Below are 19,972 nucleotides of genomic sequence, written 5' to 3'. Positions count from 1 at the left end.
AACATTTAAATCCGACAGTTGTCTGGCCCTGAATGTAAGCTAACACAGCGAATCCTACTCTGAACTTATTTCAGCGCGTTCACACAACTATCTACTATCCCAGTATACGCTTAGGCAGCGAACGACATAGCAGCGAGTACAACAACTGAACCGTGCAGGGAGTACGTCCTCGCCCCGCCCATGTGCGATCGCCTGATCAGAAACACGACGAGAGTGACAACTTTAAGTTGCGGTGTCAACCCCACAGGTCAAAGATTTCTTGTCGATGCGGACAACAACAGATTCACATGCCGAAAAATATATTCGCTGTTTTATTGGACAGTTCCTCTGAAAGTAAGAAATACATTTCTGTTATTTTTCAACACAGTGAATGGATCATAGTGTTAGAAATATCTGTTGTTATGCTGTTTCCTTTCATTTTCTTAAATGTACCTTTTTGTATAAGTTTATGTTTTGCTGTTAATCTCAGTGAGAGGAAAGTAGTGTGTTATTTTGGAGAGCTTTATGTTAGTACAGAATGTTGTGTCACGCCTCAACGAAGTTCAAAAGATGACGGAGGTGAGGTTCACTGAACCACAACATGTTTCTAACTGACCCTGATTCGTCTATGTTGAATCAGTGAGCGGTATGTTTATTTGTATACAGTCGCGATTTCATGTGACTCAGCATAGACGTTTTGCTCCTCTCTAAATATGATGTTCGTGAGTGTCGGCGCGAATATATGTCTGCGGATGTATATTTGAGATTTTGCTTCTTCCAGACTGAAAAGATGTGATTGATGTTATCCCAAGAATCGGTTTTACGATTTTTGTCGGTGTTTTGTGTGAAGTCACGTTTGAGTATATGCTCCCCAAGTTTGGGCTCCCATGAATAGATCCAGTAGTTTGGGCTCCCATGAATAGATCCTGTACAGCCAACCAAGTAACCAGTCACTCCAAGACTATTATGATTTTGTTTGATGGGTTTATTTTTCTGTTTCATAGCATAGCTTCCAGCGTTTCCCATTGGGAAAATCTCAGTAGGCTAAAACTTGTTGGTGGGGGCATATTAATTCTGGCAGTTCTGACTGACTGTCTACACATATGCAGTTACACCTGCCACATTTATTTGTGAATGTATGTCAACCCCTTGTGTTAACATAATTTTTAAGGGCAATTAATGCATTTAATTATTATCAGTATTTGGTTAACGGTTCAATATATTTTACTGTAGTATCTTACTGTAGTATACATGTTCTGTTTATCCAGATATAATATTCACAAGCACCACAAGCAGAGTGAGTCAGTAAAATAATAATTCATCATTTCAACAACATTCATGTCACGTTTTACAGAGATACTAACTGAAGGCTAGAAAAGATATACCACAGTCACTCAAACAACCTGTGCACTTTGTATTATATACATGTATACATTTATGCAAACATTCCTTTAAAAAAATGAATAAGTGTATTTAACTTATGAAGCTTCTGAGAGAAATAAAGCAGGAAAGCTAATATTGGTAACATTACATCTGGTCTTGAACCTGTCCTTCATGGTGACTGAGGCCTGTTGTCTCAGACTCATTCTGACTACATTCCTTTGAAGTGTAATAATTTCTATATAACACAGACATTCACCTGTAACACACCTGTCCAACATAACATTTGACATAAAATGTAGAGTTTATTAGGTGAATGAAGGAGTAAGGTTATTCTCCAAATCATTGTGTTCCCCACAATAAACAAGCCGACAAAACTTTGTGAGAGAAACTCTCTTCCTTTAAGTGTATCACTTTCTAAATGTCATTCAAAGACTTATTACACCAGACACATGCAAACAAGAGACATTTATTTCACTGAGCTTGAGTTTATCATTTTACCGGTTTATCATTTTCAGTTACAGCAGAGTCTGTCATGGTTGTTATCTCGAATGTTCCTATATCTCACAGTTATGGCAGAGTCTGTCAAGGTTGTTATCTCGAATGTTCCTATATCTCACAGTTATGGCAGAGTCTGTCATGGTTGTTATCTCGAATGTTCCTATATCTCACAGTTATGGCAGAGTCTGTCAAGGTTGTAGACAACAACATATAGAGGATCAGTCTCATGCAATGCCTCCCATATGTAATCAAAGTGCTCATCTCTTAGTCACTTTTAAGGACTGCACCATAAGTGGTATAGAGCTGGATTATGTTCATTTCAGAGGAAGAGGGCACATTTAGGAGAAAGATTACTGGTTAACTGAACTACTCACCCATGCGTGTAGTAGATCTCTCTTGTCAGGTGTTTATTGTAGTAGATCTCTGTTATCAGGTGAAGGGTCACCCCAGATTGTGTGCATGTATTGAAGCATGAGGTGGCCATGTGATGACACAGTGGTAAGATATCATAATTTGTAGATGTATTGTTCTGAACACATACGGGAAGTACTGTTTGGTGAAACTAAATTGGACTTTAACTTCATAGTGCTTCAGTGTGTTTACTCTGGATTCTTATGTGTTAGGGCAAGTTAGCCTTCAAACTTCACGCTAGTCTGTTGGTCAGAGACTAGTATATTGTACTGCGGACAAGTTAATATTCACTGATGGCAGTCTTCTACAAAAACTGAGCCACAAGTTGAGGTTTACGTTCATACTCTTCATGATGAGAGAAATTTGTTAAGGCTGCAAGGTAGGACCAGTTTTCACAAATACAGTCTGACATGATTACACGATGCCATTTAGAAAGTGGTCAAATGCAACATATGTCACATTTGGGATTTCACTTTCTTAGTAAAGTACAAATTCTAGTACTCTTATGGGTCCTGTGAATTTTCAGTGTGTCAGACAGACACCCGAAACTTACAGGACCCAATGTCCTGTTACTTTGAAACACTGTTCATGAAGTCTATAAAACTCTCTACTCATGATAAAGTGTTTGGTTCCAAATTGCATTAGACACATCCACTGTACAGTGGGACTTATTTCAAAATGCAGCAGGTATATCTCCTGATTATACAATCCAGGGTGGCTCATAAAAAGGTTTCAGTTTCGAATGTTACCAAGCCCATGAAGATCTGAGATATAATTGATCTGCAGTATCTCATGCATGTCATAAGAGGCTGCTAACAGGGTCGGATGGATAGGCTCACGGACATGGATAACACATGTCATTGTATCCCATTTGTATAGATCGATGCTCATGCTGTTGATCACTTGATTGTCTGACCTAGATTTGATTATTTACAGACTGTCATCTTATGGGTGGAGTATAGCTGAGTGTGGTATAAAAGTAAACTCACTCATTCACTTACTCTAATTTTAAAAGTGGATATTATGTTCCTCGTTGTGAAGGAACTTCACCGTGTTTGTGGTTCAGTGGGAGCCATGAAGGTCAAGGTTCATAAGGTCTTAAGCAACCTATGTTTTCCACAAAAGGCGCCTATGTTTGTTATAAGAAGCGAATAAAGGGATCGGCTGGTCAGGTTGACTGACTTGGTTGAGACATGTCATAGGTTCCCATTTGCGCAGATCAATGCTCATTTTATTTATATTGATATAGTGCCAATATAAGGTGGCAAGTGGTCCTGTGCGTAGAGCTCGGGTCACCATCAGTTGAAGTTCATGCAGCGTTGAGATCAGACAGTCCTTGGATGGGTGACCGTGTTTGGCCGTTTGACTCCTGAGAGTTTCTAGGACTTCGGTCCTGCCCCACAATGAAGCACATGGGAAGCATGTGGTCTTACCTTAGGCAAGTGAGTTTGTTCAAATTTGTCGCTGTTCACCCAGCAGAAAATGGGTACCCAGTCCTGTGGCTATAACCTTCAAGTGCCTGGGTTATCCGGGGTAGTGATAATCAGATTCTGATTACAGCGTCCAGTGAGCAACTAGTCAGATGAATACTAGGCGCTATATAAGTGAATTATTATCATTATCCAGATTACCTGCTTAAAGGCACTTTGTTTTCCTGTCGTTCATTGGATGTCAGTCACAGACGGCAAAATTATCAATCTCAACTCCCAGGGGAGCATACAACTAAGGAGTGCTACGGGAGATTTACAGATCAGATACACATTTTCCTGTATTTGATGCCACGAAAGGCAACTAGAGTGCGGCGTAAAACTCAACTCACTCACTTAACGTGGATCAATAATCTTCCTGGAAGCAATGTTTTGTGGGTTGTCACTTAATTTACCAAATTATTGCATGCCATGGCAATTCCTCATGATATTGATATATAGACAAAAACATATATTTTCAACAATGAAATACATTTTCAGAGTTCACATACCTTCCATTCATCAAATTTAGTGACATATTTGAACTGGAATTAACAAACATAATTTTAGCGAAGCTGATTTAAATACCTTTGCGATTTGACACAAAATTTAACCACATGACTGTAATATCGTTCATTTTTTCTCGGAATCCATCATGATTTTGTTTATTTAGTTGACTACTAATTTCATGGTCAAACTATTAATTTGGAACGTTGAAACTACTACGTTGACAGATCCGTAAAACAGAAATAGCATTGGTCTGACCTAATAGTAATTAAACTTTGTCCCTCTTCTACAGCTACCCCGTGGGTATGAGTTTGAGTCCCAGTTTGCCATGTTGGTAGGTTTCTCAGCATTTGAACCTTGATCACGTGTGTTAGTGAAGAGGTAAAGCTTCTCCTCTTACACAGCTGGAAACAGTCAGCACCAGGGCAGCTGTTACCATACAAGTTAGTTTTATAGTGAACTCATTAAAAGACTTTCACCTACCCTCAGTGAAGTGCAGTTGTCTCCCCTTGATGTTGCAGGAACTGAGGTAGCATGCAAGAAGTACAACGACGATGATGGATGAGGACAATGCGACAGCCTCCTCTGCTCAGTACATTTTGGCGGTGGATGTTGGAACAAGCACACTACGTGGTCACATCTACGACAAGAATGGAGTTAACAGAGGAACAAGCAGCAAGAAGGTGACATATCACCTATATCACATATCTATCACATATCTATCACATATCTATCACATATCTATCACATATCCAGGTTATTATAATAGTACTTGCAGTAATTCATGCTGAAAGTGGCAATTTGTGTTGTTGGTATTTTTTGTGCCTGGCTGCAGTGCAGAGCAGGGGACTATGTATTCACGTACATACGTCCTGATTCTTATTAATCATGTTAATGCGATATCTCATGGACTATTGTACCCAGTATCTTAAAATTCAGTGTTAGCTTACGTTGGTGGATTATGCAGACACCAGTCAGTTTGGGTGACCTTGACCTTATTTTCAAGGTCAATGTTATAAAGATTTCATTGTTCTTTACCAACGAGGAACTCTGTCATATTAGTGTTTATGTATGGTTTGTTTATTTATAATGAGCTCCTTATACTGGTTCTGTCAAAATCTTGCTCACACATTATCATCGATCACAGTTTGATTGATGTATTTGCCATACATACCACAATGATTCATGGCTTCACATGGAAGCAGAATAACACAAAAAGAAATACTACCACGTGCCATCTTTGTATAAATGGTGTGCATTTCAAGACTGGTATTGCTTGCTAGATCGACATCCTGCACCCGAAGACAGGCTGGGCAGAAATGGACCCTGAAGTCCTCTTCCTTCAGGTCAAACAGGTCATGCAGGAGAGTATCAGAGGTGAGAAGAGGAACATACTGGTGTACATTCAGAATTAAATAAAATTTAATCAAATGGGTGGCCCAGAATTTTAAAATGTAAAATTGATATAATTTGTGATGCTGAAGTGCGCCCCCAAGTTTGAAGAAGAAAAATGAGAGAGAGAGAGGGGGGGGGGGAAGAGAGCGAGAGAAGGAACAAGAGAGAGAAAGAGTTAGAGATAGAGAAAGAGAGAGAGATACTATTATTCTGAGAAGTGATATTTATTTCTTAATATTTGTATGTACAGAGTTGCTGTTTCTATGTATATTACAGCTGCCAACATCACAGTACAGCAGGTTAAGTGTATGGGCCTAGCAACACAGAGGGCGACATTTATGACGTGGGACAGGTAAGAACATGATCATGAAACAATAATTCCACTCAATGAAAATATGATGAGAATATGTTGTGTTGATTTTAAAGCATAAGAACGCTCAATAAATATTTTCCTGTATCTTTTATATGTAGTCAGACTGTGTATATGGTAGCACTGATCAAAGGGACATAACTCTAACAGTTGGCTAACGATACATAACTCTAGGCTTAGAAAAGCTGCTCATCTGGGAAAATGTACTGAGAAAATTTCCAATTACGCATTGCGAAATAATTCCTGCGTACCAATTACACATTTAAAATGTCAGATATGCAAAAAGTTTAAAGCATATGTGTACAGAATTCATAACAATCGCTAAGACATCGATTGCTATCAAGTTGTACTGTTAGTTTAAGACTAGTGTCTTACTGGCAGTATATGATGAGTGGTTTTTAATGAATTCATTTCCTTTATATTTACATTAGTTTGATTAGGTACGACATAAGGAGGTACATACCGACATAGTTAACTTACTCAATGACATACACTTAGCTGAGAAACATGTCATGGATATACCCAAATATTTTAAAGTAGTGTGTAACAGAAAGTGAAATACCCACTCCACATTCATAATACCTACTCCAAATAAATACAGTGGGTACAGTGCCCACATTAGCTAAATCATGTCTAGAGCTGTGTCTAGGTATTCTGTTCAAGCAGCCATTTATCATTTTGGAAGCCAATCTAAGAAGTCAGGCATTTATCTTCCTCGCGCATTTGTTATGAATCTCGTAAGTGGTCTTCATCAATGTCCGCTTCTCATACACAGGTGAAGAGGGTCTAGTGATCCTGAAAGTTGACTTGTAGCAACTTGACACATTTGAATAAATCAATCCTGATGAATTTAGTGAATGTATTATGTTAATGGGATGACAAAAATAATCCAAACAAATGTGAAATAAAGCTGATACTGCAATAGTTTAACAGGTTTGATGATTTTCTGATGAGGAAAATGATAAATATATTAACTTCTTTAAAATCTCTGCCTGTGCTATGAGAACTTTCTATTTTTTTCCCCAGGGAGACAGGTCAACCTTTCCACAATCTGATCACATGGCAGGATCTTCGAGCATCTCATTACGTGAGAGAATGGAACAGGTCCTACACGCTCAAGGTACATCCACTCAGGGATACTCACGTCATTTGTTAGAGAGTGAAGTCATGTGGTGTCTCCAAGGACAATAAAGTTGTATCACATTGCTTTCGAACGGTTGTGACAGGATGACATCACAATGAAATGACATCACTAACTTCTCTGCCACTCTTGTTTGTCATGTGTACTTTTTACACACATGATGTCTGCCAATAAGGATACTATACTGGCTTTAGCATCATCCTTATTATATTTCTTCATTTGCTCATCCATAGAGTTTATCCGTACTAGGTGCCCAAGAGTCTAGGTTCCATTTAAAGAAAATGTTTACAGAATGATTATGAATTATAAATAAAACCATACATTTGTGTGTTTGGGTGAAATGCCTTTTGGGGTCAGTATAAACATCTGAGACTTGTTGTGTACAGCAAGAATTCTCCATTTTATACCTCACCTCAGTTGGTACATAAGAATTTGAAGAGGTTTCACTTCTAATGATTATCTGTAAAAACAAAACATTCTGTTTGAGATCAGTACATCCATGTGAATTTTGCAATGAAAGATGGCGTCGTGTGGTTATTTACACAATGCCATTTAGAAAGTTACTTAGTTTGAGTACTTTTTTGGTTGAATCCCATTGGAAGTCACGGTGGCTGAGCAGGCAAGGTGCCTGACTCTGAGGGTGCGGGTTTGAATCCCGGATGGGACTCGACCAAAAGGTACTAGAATTTGTATTTAACTAAGAAAGTGAAATCCCAAATATGACATATTGCGTTGTTATTTACAGATTTGAAGTATTTTCTGTAACATATGTTTTATACAGAGTGAAGTTGGAGACAGTCTGACAGACAACTGTTTGTTTTCCAGGCTCTCAATTCTGGATCTAAGTTTCTCCATGTCTTCACCAGGAAGAACAGGTTCTTAGCTGCCAGTGTCCTCAAGTTCATGTCCAAGCAGGTTATTCAGCTAGGATTCAATTCCCCGTGGTATTTCTCTCTCTCTCTCTTGCTCTCTCTCATTCTCTTTCTCTCCCTCTTTCTCCCTCTCCCTCTCTCTCTCTCACCCTCTCTCTCTCTCTCACTCTCCCTCCCTCTCTCTCTTTTAAAAAAAATCAGCAAGAAATATATAGTGGAAAAGTTATCAGGACAAGTGATTTTACATGTGCAACTGTACCAGAGTACTGAAGGAATTTTAATGTTATTTCCACCCCTGATGACACAAAAAAGCATGTTTCTAGAGGCTTGGTGATGCACGCTTCTCTCATTTCACGTGGTCACCGAGGGGCTGGGGGGATTTAACGACTTTTGTCCTCGATGCTCACGGATTGTGACAGGTGTACATTATATCACGTGAACCAATCAAAATTTAACCCCCCCAAAAAAATTAAAACGTTTTATCACCTTGGGTACATAAAGTTGATATCGGTGAGCACACGTGACTTCATCCCTCATTGTGTATTGGCTGCAGGTTACCATGAGGTTGCTATGGGCCCTGGACAATATTCCTGAGGTAAGGCGTCTTCAGCTTTCATATAACATCTTGATATCTGACTTAAAAAGGGTTTTGCACACTCATAAAGGTCTAAAGCAGTTAATTCTGTCTAAAATTAATGTGTATATTTTGATTTGTTTCTAATGACAGTTTTTTTTATAGATATGATCACTTTAGACAGTACATACTTGAAACAGTTGCGAAATTAAAGTCTTCTTTGACATCTAATGAATAGAAATGAAATTGAAGTGTTTTTCATCTTTTCTTTCATCCCTATCATTGATTGTTTTCTTTTATGCTTCTTTTTGGACTATTTCCATGTGCAGTTAAGAGTCTGTGTACATGTAGTGAAGAATGTAATCATATTACTGGTTTCAGTGTGTTGTTTTGCTATTCCCCAGCTGCGGAAGAGGGCCTTCGAAGATCAGGTGATGTTCGGGTGTATCGACACGTGGCTGTTGTATTGCCTCACGGGGAAGAAGGTACACGTCACAGATTACTCCAACGCCAGTTGTACAGGACTCTACGACCCTTTCCAGGTCAGTGATGTTGATGTGTGTAGCTGTAGTGCTGCAAAGGATGTCATGTTGTGACTCTTATTTGAACTCCTGCTTGTTCTTCATGTAGGTCGTCTCGCAGCTAGGGGCGTTTGGGGTAGCCCAGTGGTTAAAGCGTTCACTTGTCACGCAGATGACCTAGTTTTGATTCCCCACTTGGGTACGATGTGTGAAGCCCATTTCTTGTGTCCCCTGCTGTTATATTGGCAAAAAGCAGCGTAAAACTCTACTCAATGATGTAGCAGCTGATGACTTGCCTGTGAATTGTTGTCATTCTCAACTTGCTGTGACTTTGGCCTCACAGCTGCACACAGCAACGTTACATTGAATGCGTGAATGTTGGTTTCTCCAATATATCACTTTCATTGGGTCTTTTTGTGGTAAACTTAATATATACTTCAGCTAGTCCATGGATTTGTTTCATTTCAGGTTGAATGGAGTAAAATAGTCTGTAATATGGTCAACATTCCAATGTCAATTCTGCCTGAAGTGAAAGACACAAGGTGAGATCACATGTCAAATATTTCATGAAGTGTTTTTAAGTGTACTGTCTTTTTGAAGAGGTCAGTTAATATATCTGTTAGCCTAGGGACACTCTTGGAACATCATGTAGAAATCAGTACATACTGTTGAAGTTTGAAGTCCCACCTCTTCTTCACCTTCAGTGGTGTAGAGCCGTGAAGGTCTGGGGTAGAATAAGCCTTCAGCAACCAATGCTTGCCGTGAAAGGTGACTATGGTTGTCATGAGAGGCAACTAACGGGATCGGGTGACCAGGTTTCAATTAATTGGTTGACACGTCATCTGTTCCCAGTTGAGCAGATCAGTGCTCATGCTGTTGATCACTGGATTGTCTGGTCCAGGCTGGATTATTTACAGACCACCGCTATATAGCTGGAATATGGCCGAGTGCAGCGAAAAACTAAACTCACTCACTCACTCACTCACTCACTCATTCATTGGTGTGTGTGTGTATTGGTGGTTAAAGCAGCCGATTGTCAAATTATAGTGTTTGATTACCAGTAAGTGTACAATGCCTCAGCTCCTTTTCTGTTTATTGGTGTAATTTTGCTAACAGTGTCCCACAACTAAACTTTCTCACTCGCTGCCGTGAAACTTAATCACAGTGTACTCTAGCCAGTATTCTAAAGGTGTCTAATAGGGAGGGTGAAGTAACCGAGTGGTTAAAGCGTTCACTTATCCCGCAAGGAAGCTGGGTTTGATTCCCAATATGGGTACAATGGGTGAAGTCCATTTTGGTTATGTCCTCCTGTTTTATAGCTGTAAAACTCACTCACTCACTCACTCACTCACTCACTCACTCACTCACTGAAGAACAGTTGTGCTATGATGTGTGTCTTGCAAGTCTCCACTGATTTATCACCTATGTCCACACAAAACAATGACTGAGAACAATGATAACACACAAGCTGCAAGTCTAAAAGCAAGAGTATCAGACATGCAATCACTCAGCCAAAATTACAGTTTTGAGCTTAAAACTCTACTCGGCCCTAGTCCTCAAATTAGGCTGATTGTTTAAATGCTGTATATAAGTGCTGATGTTATAACTGAATCTGAACTCTTCTTTCAGTGGCCTGTTTGGGCAAGTCCATCCGGATATTCTTGGTCAGTCCATTCCAATAACTGCTTCAGTAAGTTGAAAATGTATTTGGGTGCTTTCAAATCAGATAATAATTTTCATTTTTACCCTATATTATAAATATATAGATATTTAAATAAACTCTATGATTTGTCATGTAAATATAAAACATGTAAAACATGTGCTGTATTCAACTCTGTGGAGTTAGTAGTGGGTGTGTCCATGTCCAACTGTTTAATCGTTACTCGAAATATCAATCACATGATTGTCTGGTCTGACTCAAATATTTACAGGCCACTTTCAAAAGCTGGAATATTTCTGAGTGTAGAATTTAGAAATCTAAAACCAAAGGATGAGTGAATTATTATGTGAACTTGCCAAAGTTATAGCTACTTCTAGAACTAAACGACCCATGAAGACTTAGGGTAGAAAAGGTCTTCAGCAACCATGGTTTGAATTAGTTCTTTGTTGCTTGCACCAATCCAACCCAATAGTGCTACCTATTTATAAGTCTAACTTGCACAAAGTGTAAGGCAGTTTTTATAGAAATGAATCAACAATAAATCTAACATTATGAGCATAAATGAATATGTCGGCTCATTTTTCATCTAAACTTGCATAGCTATGGCACTGAAATATTGTTATTCACCGACTCACAACTCACGCCTCAGCTATGACAGCTCTTTTAAGTAGCCAGATTAAAACCCTGAACTAGCTTCAAGTTATGACATCAATCAATGCAGTCTATGCTAGATGTTTGCTTGTACTCAGCACATGTTGGTAATATCAGCAGAGCAGACTAGCGAATGTAGACAAATGGTATGTTAATGTGGACTCATTGTGACGTACCAGGTTGCTGACCAGCAGGGCGCCATGTTCGGACAGTGCTGTTTCGAGGTTGGTGACATCAAATGCACCATGGGAACTGGCACATTCATCGACCTCAACACAGGGAACAAGCCACATGCATCTGTTGCAGGTTGGGGGTTGTTCTTACCCTCCTTGAGAATTGTCTTTGTTTAAAACATTCTGTTCAAGGCATGCTCCCTGTATAATTTCTGAAGAAATTCTGATAGCTTAATGTTTTTATATGATTGTGTTTTTATGTGATATTCTCATTTAACACTGTAACCACTAACTCACTCAATCGCTCAGTCGCTCACTCACTCAGTGTATATTTCAGGCCTGTACCCCATCATTGGGTGGAAGATCAAGGACGAGCTGACATATCTGGCAGAGGGCCTGGCTGCCGACACCGGGATCACACTGGATTGGGCCAAGTCTCTCGGTACACTGTGTTAGAATCAAAGCAACCTAGTTGTAACAGACTCAATGTAGTTTGTGTTTTGATGAATGATTTTGATGCCTAGTAAACTATATTCCTTCACAGGTGATAATGCAGCATGAAATAAGGTTTATAGATAATCTTGACTATCACAGGTAAAAGTACAAATATCCTGTAAATGTGAACTAACCATGTGTATTTATATTATGTGTTCATGTAATGTATGTGTTTTGGCATCAATACACTCAGCCATTACACTTGTTCCAGGCTTCTTTGATGATGTCACCGAGACAGCCAATATTGCCAACAGTGTGGAAGGTTAGTGGTCAATATCTAGGCTTTCTTCTGTAGATAGCATACAGTTTTGAAAGAGGAGCCATTCCTGCATTGATGCCTGTAAACAGAGAAGGAACATGTGCTGGTTGGTGGATAAACTATATCTTTCATCTGTTATTGTGCGCTTTTGATATATTAGGGTAGCTTTTGTTTTCAAATTGAATTATTTTGATATAAATGTGACATGCTGTACCACAAAATCTTTACCTTGTTATCAAATATTAAGTTGAATCAGTGTTCATGAAAATAACTTTGATTTGTTTATTTTCTCTGAAGTGTTATGAGTTCATTTTGTCATCATTATCATTATGTCATCATTATGTCATCATTATGAACATACACTGAACTGTCCACATGTTGTTTCACAGATTCTGCTGGTGTGTGCTTCGTCCCTGCATTTAGTGGACTTCAGGTACTGGTGCTGCTCTCGTCTTTATCTCTTAAGTCAAAATAATAGTGCTTGTTTTGGCATACAACCTGCGATACATTGCATCTCTATACTAAAGTCACGATATATTGCCAAGGGATTGTGCACTGAAGGGGCAACGCGATACGAAGCTCGATACAAGGGTAGTGATATGACACGTATCATGTACTAAAATCACCGACTGTGAAACACCATAAGATCAAAACAAAGTCAATTCAAAGGATTTCATCAAATTCTGCTAGCATTTTTCAATGTACAGAAATTCAGAAATCAGATAGTTAGATTTATACATTAACTCTTTATGTTGATAAAATGCAAGCACTATGTTTGACTCTGCTCCTGACGCAAGAATTTCCGAGAAAATTATGAAGGGGAAAATAGGTTTGCATATATTTTAGTCCTCAAACAAATTTAAGTCTTTCTTGACAGAAGTTGTGATTCGGCAGTATTCAGAGTAAAACATTGATGTATTGTGGCCAGTTCGAAATATTGTATGGGGATATATAACAGTGTGAAAGTTTGTCATGATTCACTGTATTGGTGACCAATCGGTGCACATCGATGAATCGTCACACCACTTCGAAATATACCCACTGAGTGTTGAAGCTGAGAGACAATATTTAGTACCTTTGTCACTAACTCCTAGAGTACCTCTCTACATACTGTTGAAAAGGGCAGTGTAACTATAGATATGTGAAAGAATTGCATATTCTTAAGCTCTTTTTGTTGCATATTGAGGACTTCTTTTGTAAATTTACTTGTGCATCAGTTAATACAGTGTACTGACCATGGGCACTGTTGACCTTTCAACTTGAATGGTGGGTCACCTAATGGTTAAAGCATCTGCTCATCCAACTAAAGACCTAGGTTTGATTCCTTGGGTACAAGGTGTTAAGCCCATATCTAGCATGATATTGCTGGAATATTGATAAGAGCAGCATTAAATCATACTGTCACTCACTTGAAAGACTTCGTAATCTGGATGTTGACAACAAAGACATTGCAACGATATATTCAACAAAATATATTTTGATCTTAACAGGCACCAATAAATGATGACCGTGCCGCTACCTCAATTATTGGACTGACGCCCAACGCAACGAAGGCCCACATCGTCCGAGCCATGCTGGAATCCCTGGCCTTCAGGTTTAAGGTCTTGTATGAAACGGTGCTAGTGGAGACCAAGATCCCTCTGTCGTACGTCAGGTCAGTAGAACATGTCACCCTGATACCCTGAACATGCCAATTCTTTGTATGCCAGCTTGAGATGAATTACATTTCGAAAGTATGTTTGAAACTAATTATTGATAAAAAGTTTTATCTTTGATTTGATATTATGAACTGATTATTGTTTTGTAAGTAATCCCTCTCAAATTTTGCTCTGCCTCAGATTTGCATTCTTGGTCCACAAGGCCAGTATTTATCTACGTGTGAATATCCAGGTTATAAATATTCTTTGGTCACCCATTTTGTGACTAACGGGATCTGTTGGTTGAGCTTGCAATCTTGATTGATACATGCCATTGTAACCTAATTGCCTAGATAAATGCTCATGCTGTTGATCACAAGATTGTCTGGTCCAATTGCACTTATTTACAGACTGCCGTCATATTGTTGAGTACACACACAAATATATACACATTTTTTATCCTTTATCCTTTATGTCCATTGAAAAATATATGACCTCTGAACTTTGACCTCGTACAGAGCTGATGGTGGTGTGTGCAGCAACGACTTCATTATGCAGCTCATGTCAAGCCTCGTCAACACCAGCATTGACCGTTCCAAGCAGCCAGACATGACGAGCCTTGGGGCAGCATTCCTGGCAGGACTTGCAGCAGGTGACCTTATACCTGCCGCACTCACTCACCCTCTCTCACTCACTGTCATTCCCTCTAACCTAAACTCACTCATTCACCATATAAATAATTCTCTTCCAACTGTCTCTAGTTCACTCGATGTCACTTCATCCTTCAGTCATTGACCTTGTACCTTCTTTTCTCTCTCTCCCCCCTCTCTCTCCCTCTCCCTCTCTCTCTCTCTCCCTTTAGGGCAGTGGGGTGGTCAGGTGGGTAAAGACCTCACTCATGACGACACTGTTCTATTACCCACATGTATACAATGTGTAAAGCCCATTTCTGGTGTCTCCCGCCGTGATATTGTTGGAATATTGCTGGAAGCAGTATAAACTCATTCACTCATCATCATTGTTTATTATGATCGTAGGCGTGTGGGAAAACAAGGAGCAGCTCCTTCATCTCCGAAAGTCCAGCCGAGTGTTTGAACCCCAGTCAGTTTGGTCTCAGTACAAAGACATTTATCGTCAGTGGGAGCGTGCAGTGACAAGGTCCCTGCAGTGGTACCGTGAAGCTGATAGCTGACAGAAACTGTGTCGCCAGGAACAACGGCGACCGTTAAGAGAAATGTCAGCCTTATATAGCAGGCATCAGTCCAGTATGTTTTCAACAGTGGTTGTTATGGGAATGGTATGCTGTTTGATATTGGCGCTTGTGTGGAGAATAACGGATTTTAGAATCTAGAATGAAATGGTTATTGCATACAATTGCATGCAAGCATCATCATGACAGATGAACCTTAGCTGTTGTTGAGCAGTATGCTTGTTAACTGTCCATGACCTCTTCATTGCAATTTTAGAGGTATTGAGCTAGTTTGTTATCTTCATGACTGCATGTGTACACTCCAGATGCAAACTTGTGATTTTGTGTGAATCTTTCAACTGAACAGATGTGAGTGAGTGGGTGAATGTTAATTTGTTGTGCATTTGTGCCTGTACCAAGAGTGCCTTCCAGAGAAGTCCACTCTATAATTTAAGGTATTCTGTGTTTATTGATGCATGGACGGGACATGTTTATGAACAGATATTCTATCAAATCACTCTGCACTTGTGTCCTACTGGGTACCCATATACTGCAGACTAAACATTGTGGTAGGTTTGTATGTACAGTTTTCATTTGCTTGCAGTGAAACAAGCAATATAAGTATAGCACGTCTCTGAAGTTACATCCTACCATGTACCCATATACTGCTGAGTAAACATTATGGGAGTTTTGTATCTGCTTTTCTTGCAGTGTCACATCAAGCAATATTATAAGAAGGGCATTTATAATGTGCTGAATTTCACGTCACGGAGGATCGTTTTCAAGCTGTACAATCTATTATTACTCTGCATAACACCAGCTGCTTGTGAGGCACTAGAAGGTTAATAGTCACTTGACTTATCTGACCCCATTTTCTGCTGGGTGATCAGAGGCAATTTTGAACAAGCTCACATGCCTTAGGCAAGACCACATGTCATGCTTCATTGTGGGGCAGGGGTGATGTCCTAGACGCTCACAGGAGTTAGGCTGCTAGCCACCCATTCGAGCACTGTCTGCACCCATTGTTGCTTAACTCCACCTTATTGTGACTTGAGTTGTATGCACAGGACCATGTGTCACTAATATTAGTTTATAACTTGTGTTCTATATGGAATCTGACGTGACAAACACATCTGATTGGCAGCAGTTAACTTGGTATGTTAAAGGTCACATGCAACCAAAAAATCAAACATAATTAAAACACATTTATCACTTATTCATGACATATAATATACATTGCTGCTTTTAAAAAAACAAATAAACACAATTATAACCGTACAATCGCGATTCAAAAGTGCAGTATTTTGTACTTGGGCTTACTTCCCCCGAAACGAAGCCCTCGGGAGACCGAACCCGGTCATAGCGGGTGGATATGCTCTCAAGTGTAACGACGGCTTCCGATTGGCTGTTTCATTTGCTGATGTGCTGAGGGTTCATTGTGTGTACAGAAAGATTATCTGTTTGATGGGCATTTTAGAAGTATAGCCAGTCACAAGAAAGTAAGAATCTTTGTGGATAACAACTTCTTTTTGTGTACTTGATGCGTCGTTTCAGTATGGATTCATATACTGTTGTCAAACAAAATCATATACACGAAAAGAAGTCGTTATCCATGAAGAATGTATATAGAGATGTTGGGTTTAGAAAATACATGTTCTCTGAATTTGCGCTCGATCCAATAAAAATGTCAGTAGAGATGGTAAACTACTGGGTGGCTGGAATCTCGTCCAAGTACAAAGCAGGACTTGAAACTGACAAGAGTTTGCACAAGTTTCCGTCAGATCCAGTCATCCGAAAAAAAATGGATGCAGTTTGTTTGCAACCCACAGACATAAAAACATGTTGTGTGTATCACACGTGCCTAATTACATGATGTGGCAGACACGGGACTTGGTTGCACGTGTCATGAATCAACTTATTTTCTTTATGTCGTATAGCCTGATAGGTGTTAAGTTCAAATTGCACGTGGTCAATGATTGAAGCTGTGTATTGCATGTTGTCTTTAGCAGACAGGCAGACAGACATATAGGTGTGAATAAACCAGACACTGAGCTTTCTCTGTGACAGAGACTGCTTACCACAATCAACAAGTTGTTTTACGTAACGAGTAGATTATTTACTTGTTTGTGTACACAACCAAGATTAGACTACTGCTCACGACCTCAGACGCTGGGCATGCATACTGTGTCATGCTCCGCGAACCTAGTCACTGCGCATGCGTTATGGGCACAGCGCAGCACAGCTGTTGAAACCAGTTTTCCCCCCAGCGCTGGGGGGAATTTAGAGAAACGTTTGAACTCCGATTTCGCGGGCTTTTTTTTCATCGCGTTTTTTTTCAACTTTATAGGTTGAATTGGCATTTTTTATGATTTGTTCCGGTAAGTGCACACCGAAAGGTACCAGAATCTGCAAAGTTGTGTTTTACGTTGCATGTGACCTTTAAGTTAGATCATGTAATGCACTTAACAAACATACCATATTTTACAACAGTCACAAGTTACTTGAAGGAACCTTAGGCTATGTTCTTGCTTCAATATTTGTTTATGTTGTATGTACCTGTATTATTGTCCAAGTTTGTTAAACAATTACACTTATCTTCCTGACATGTTTTGTATTGTGTGTGGATCAAGAGTAGAGGTGGTCACCAGAACTCTTTAGCTGGTGAAAAAACTGGCTGTGTGTCATCGTATCCTGATCACGTGGGTCGTCGCTTGTTATGCCAGTCAGTGGTTGGTGTAGTCCTAAGTTGATTATGCCAGGCATTATCATGTAGCTTGAACTTTGCAGCAGAAGTAAACATGTATTAATATGTCCATGTTATATACACGTGTCATGCAATACAAACAAATAAACATGTGACCCAGCAAGGAGCCAGCAAGGAGCTTGGCACCAAAGAACTCTTCAGATGTTGGAAGAAAATTGATATTATGTTATTGTTTGAATGTTTTCTCATTTCAGGCTATGAATTGAGCGTAATGTTAAGCTTGAAGTGTGTGAATCATTAAAGTTAACTGCTTTTCTTTTTGTTATGATAAAAGTGAACATTTTAGAGGAGTCAGTAATTTGATATTTAGTTGATATATGGAGATAGTCTTGTTGTGATGTTGCGATACATGGGCTTTTGTGAAGTTCCAATGAAGTGAATATTCCACAATCAGTACACTGCCATCAAATTGTTCAGGGGACTGAAGTTCAGGGTTTTTTTATAGAGCATTTTGCAGAAACTTTCCAAGCAACATGTGCATGTTTTTTAACAGCTCAGGTATCTACTCTTTCAGGAGACTGTAGAAATTTGTCAAAACATTCTGAGAACAATCATTTAGATTATTTTGGTACTGAAAAATATGTACCTGTCAAATGAGGATATATAATTTATTTGTTGCAGTACTGTCATACTTTAGACATGATATAGCTTCATAACGTCTTGGTCACCGATGTATAGTATTGCCTATATTCATAATAATTAGTATGCCTTTTCTTGTCAGTTGGTAATAATGCATTAGAAGTGTTACATGAAAATGTTACGATTAAAATAACAAAGATGATATCCAAAGATAATGTTCTAGAATAAGCAACAGTATATATTATTAAATAGGTGTCACTTGTGTTTGTAAATGTGCAGCAGGAGGTAGTACATTTGTTATGCATCATATATTTAATCAAACTGTTCATGGCAGCTGTCAGCAGGTGTGAATGACTTGAGTCAGTGAGTATGGTTTACGCTGCTACTGGCAATATTGCAGGATATCAAGGTGGGACCTCCAGAAATGGCCTTCACGCATTGCACCCTTGTGGGGAATCAAACCCAGGTCTTCAGCATGAGTAGCAAATGATTAACAGCTAGGCCACACCCAGTTCCTCATGTGAATGACGTGAGTGAGTGATCTCTCATGCTGAATATGCAATATTTAAACAATACAGTGGCAAGGGACACCAGATATGGGATTCACACCCTGTGTTTAAGTGGACCGAATGACCATAAGCTTGATGACTGTTGACTTCTCTAAAGAGGTTAAACATGACCTAGCTTCTGATGTTTAACCATGGTATTGTGAATAGATTGGGTATTCCTTAACTTCTTTTGAGTAGTATGTATGTATATATCCTCACAGAAAGGACCCGTGAAGGTCCCGGGGTAGAATAGGCCTTGAGCAACCCATGCTTACCGTAAACTGTGACTATGCTTGTCGGAAGAGGCGACTAACGAGATAAGATGGTCAGGCTTGCTGACTTTTCTAACACAAGTCATCGGTTTCCAGTTGCGCAGATCGATGCTCCCATTGTTGATCACTGGATGGTCTGGTCCAGACTTGATTATTTACAGACTGCCGCCATATAGCTGGGATATTGCTGAGTGTGGCGTAAAACTAAACTCATTTACTCACCTCGCAGAAAGAAACAAGGTTAATGTAGTGTGTGGTATGGATCAGGATACGGGCTGATTGACGTAATCCCTTGTCATGCTGGTCAACTGATGTGATGCCCCGCATGAGCAGCATGTAGGCCATTTCTGTTGTCCCCTGCCATGTTATTTTGTAATTAGTGAATACTTTACAATAAGTAGACAATATTACCTTAGACATATAACGACTAGCAGTGCATACACACTTGATGTAGTGAGCTTTATGACTGATTTTGTATGTTGAATTATGACACATGTCCTTCCATCCAGATTGATGAGCACTGAATCATGTTTTCTTACACTTTTGTAAAATTGAATGAATAAAAACGCCCCTGACTAATTCTGCTTGTTTGGAGTTGTACAGATCACTCACTGGTTCTGATGAGAGA

The 19,972-nt window shown here is 39.4% G+C and overlaps 1 protein-coding gene across 1 annotated transcript; it reads left to right on the top strand.

Moving 5' to 3' along the window:
• Nucleotides 1-166: 166 nt before the first annotated feature.
• On the top strand, nt 167-19,917 carry LOC137281956 (putative glycerol kinase 5). The gene is made up of 17 exons (XM_067813695.1): nt 167-333; nt 4,766-4,927; nt 5,528-5,621; nt 5,916-5,991; nt 7,036-7,129; nt 7,976-8,065; nt 8,576-8,617; nt 9,001-9,138; nt 9,586-9,659; nt 10,747-10,807; nt 11,608-11,734; nt 11,939-12,043; nt 12,308-12,358; nt 12,745-12,788; nt 13,846-14,009; nt 14,511-14,644; nt 15,030-19,917. The coding sequence occupies exons 2-17, from the start codon at nt 4,799-4,801 to the stop codon at nt 15,182-15,184; spliced, it is 1,578 nt and encodes a 525-aa protein (XP_067669796.1). The 5' UTR covers nt 167-333; nt 4,766-4,798; the 3' UTR covers nt 15,185-19,917.
• Nucleotides 19,918-19,972: the final 55 nt, after the last annotated feature.

This window comes from Haliotis asinina, chromosome 4 (genome assembly GCF_037392515.1).
Source record: "Haliotis asinina isolate JCU_RB_2024 chromosome 4, JCU_Hal_asi_v2, whole genome shotgun sequence".
NCBI lineage: Eukaryota > Metazoa > Mollusca > Gastropoda > Lepetellida > Haliotidae > Haliotis > Haliotis asinina.
Note: the sequence above shows the minus strand (reverse complement) of the source record. Positions and strands in the feature narration are given on the sequence as shown.

Excerpts from the sequence above, each read along its gene's own strand:
- LOC137281956 (XM_067813695.1), top strand. The coding sequence starts at position 4,799 with ATGATGGATGAGGACAATGCGACAGCCTCCTCTGCTCAGTACATTTTG. Across the intron at positions 9,660-10,746 it reads CCTGAAGTGAAAGACACAAG|TGGCCTGTTTGGGCAAGTCC; the intron begins GTGAGATCACAT and ends CTCTTCTTTCAG. Across the intron at positions 12,789-13,845 it reads CTGCATTTAGTGGACTTCAG|GCACCAATAAATGATGACCG; the intron begins GTACTGGTGCTG and ends TGATCTTAACAG.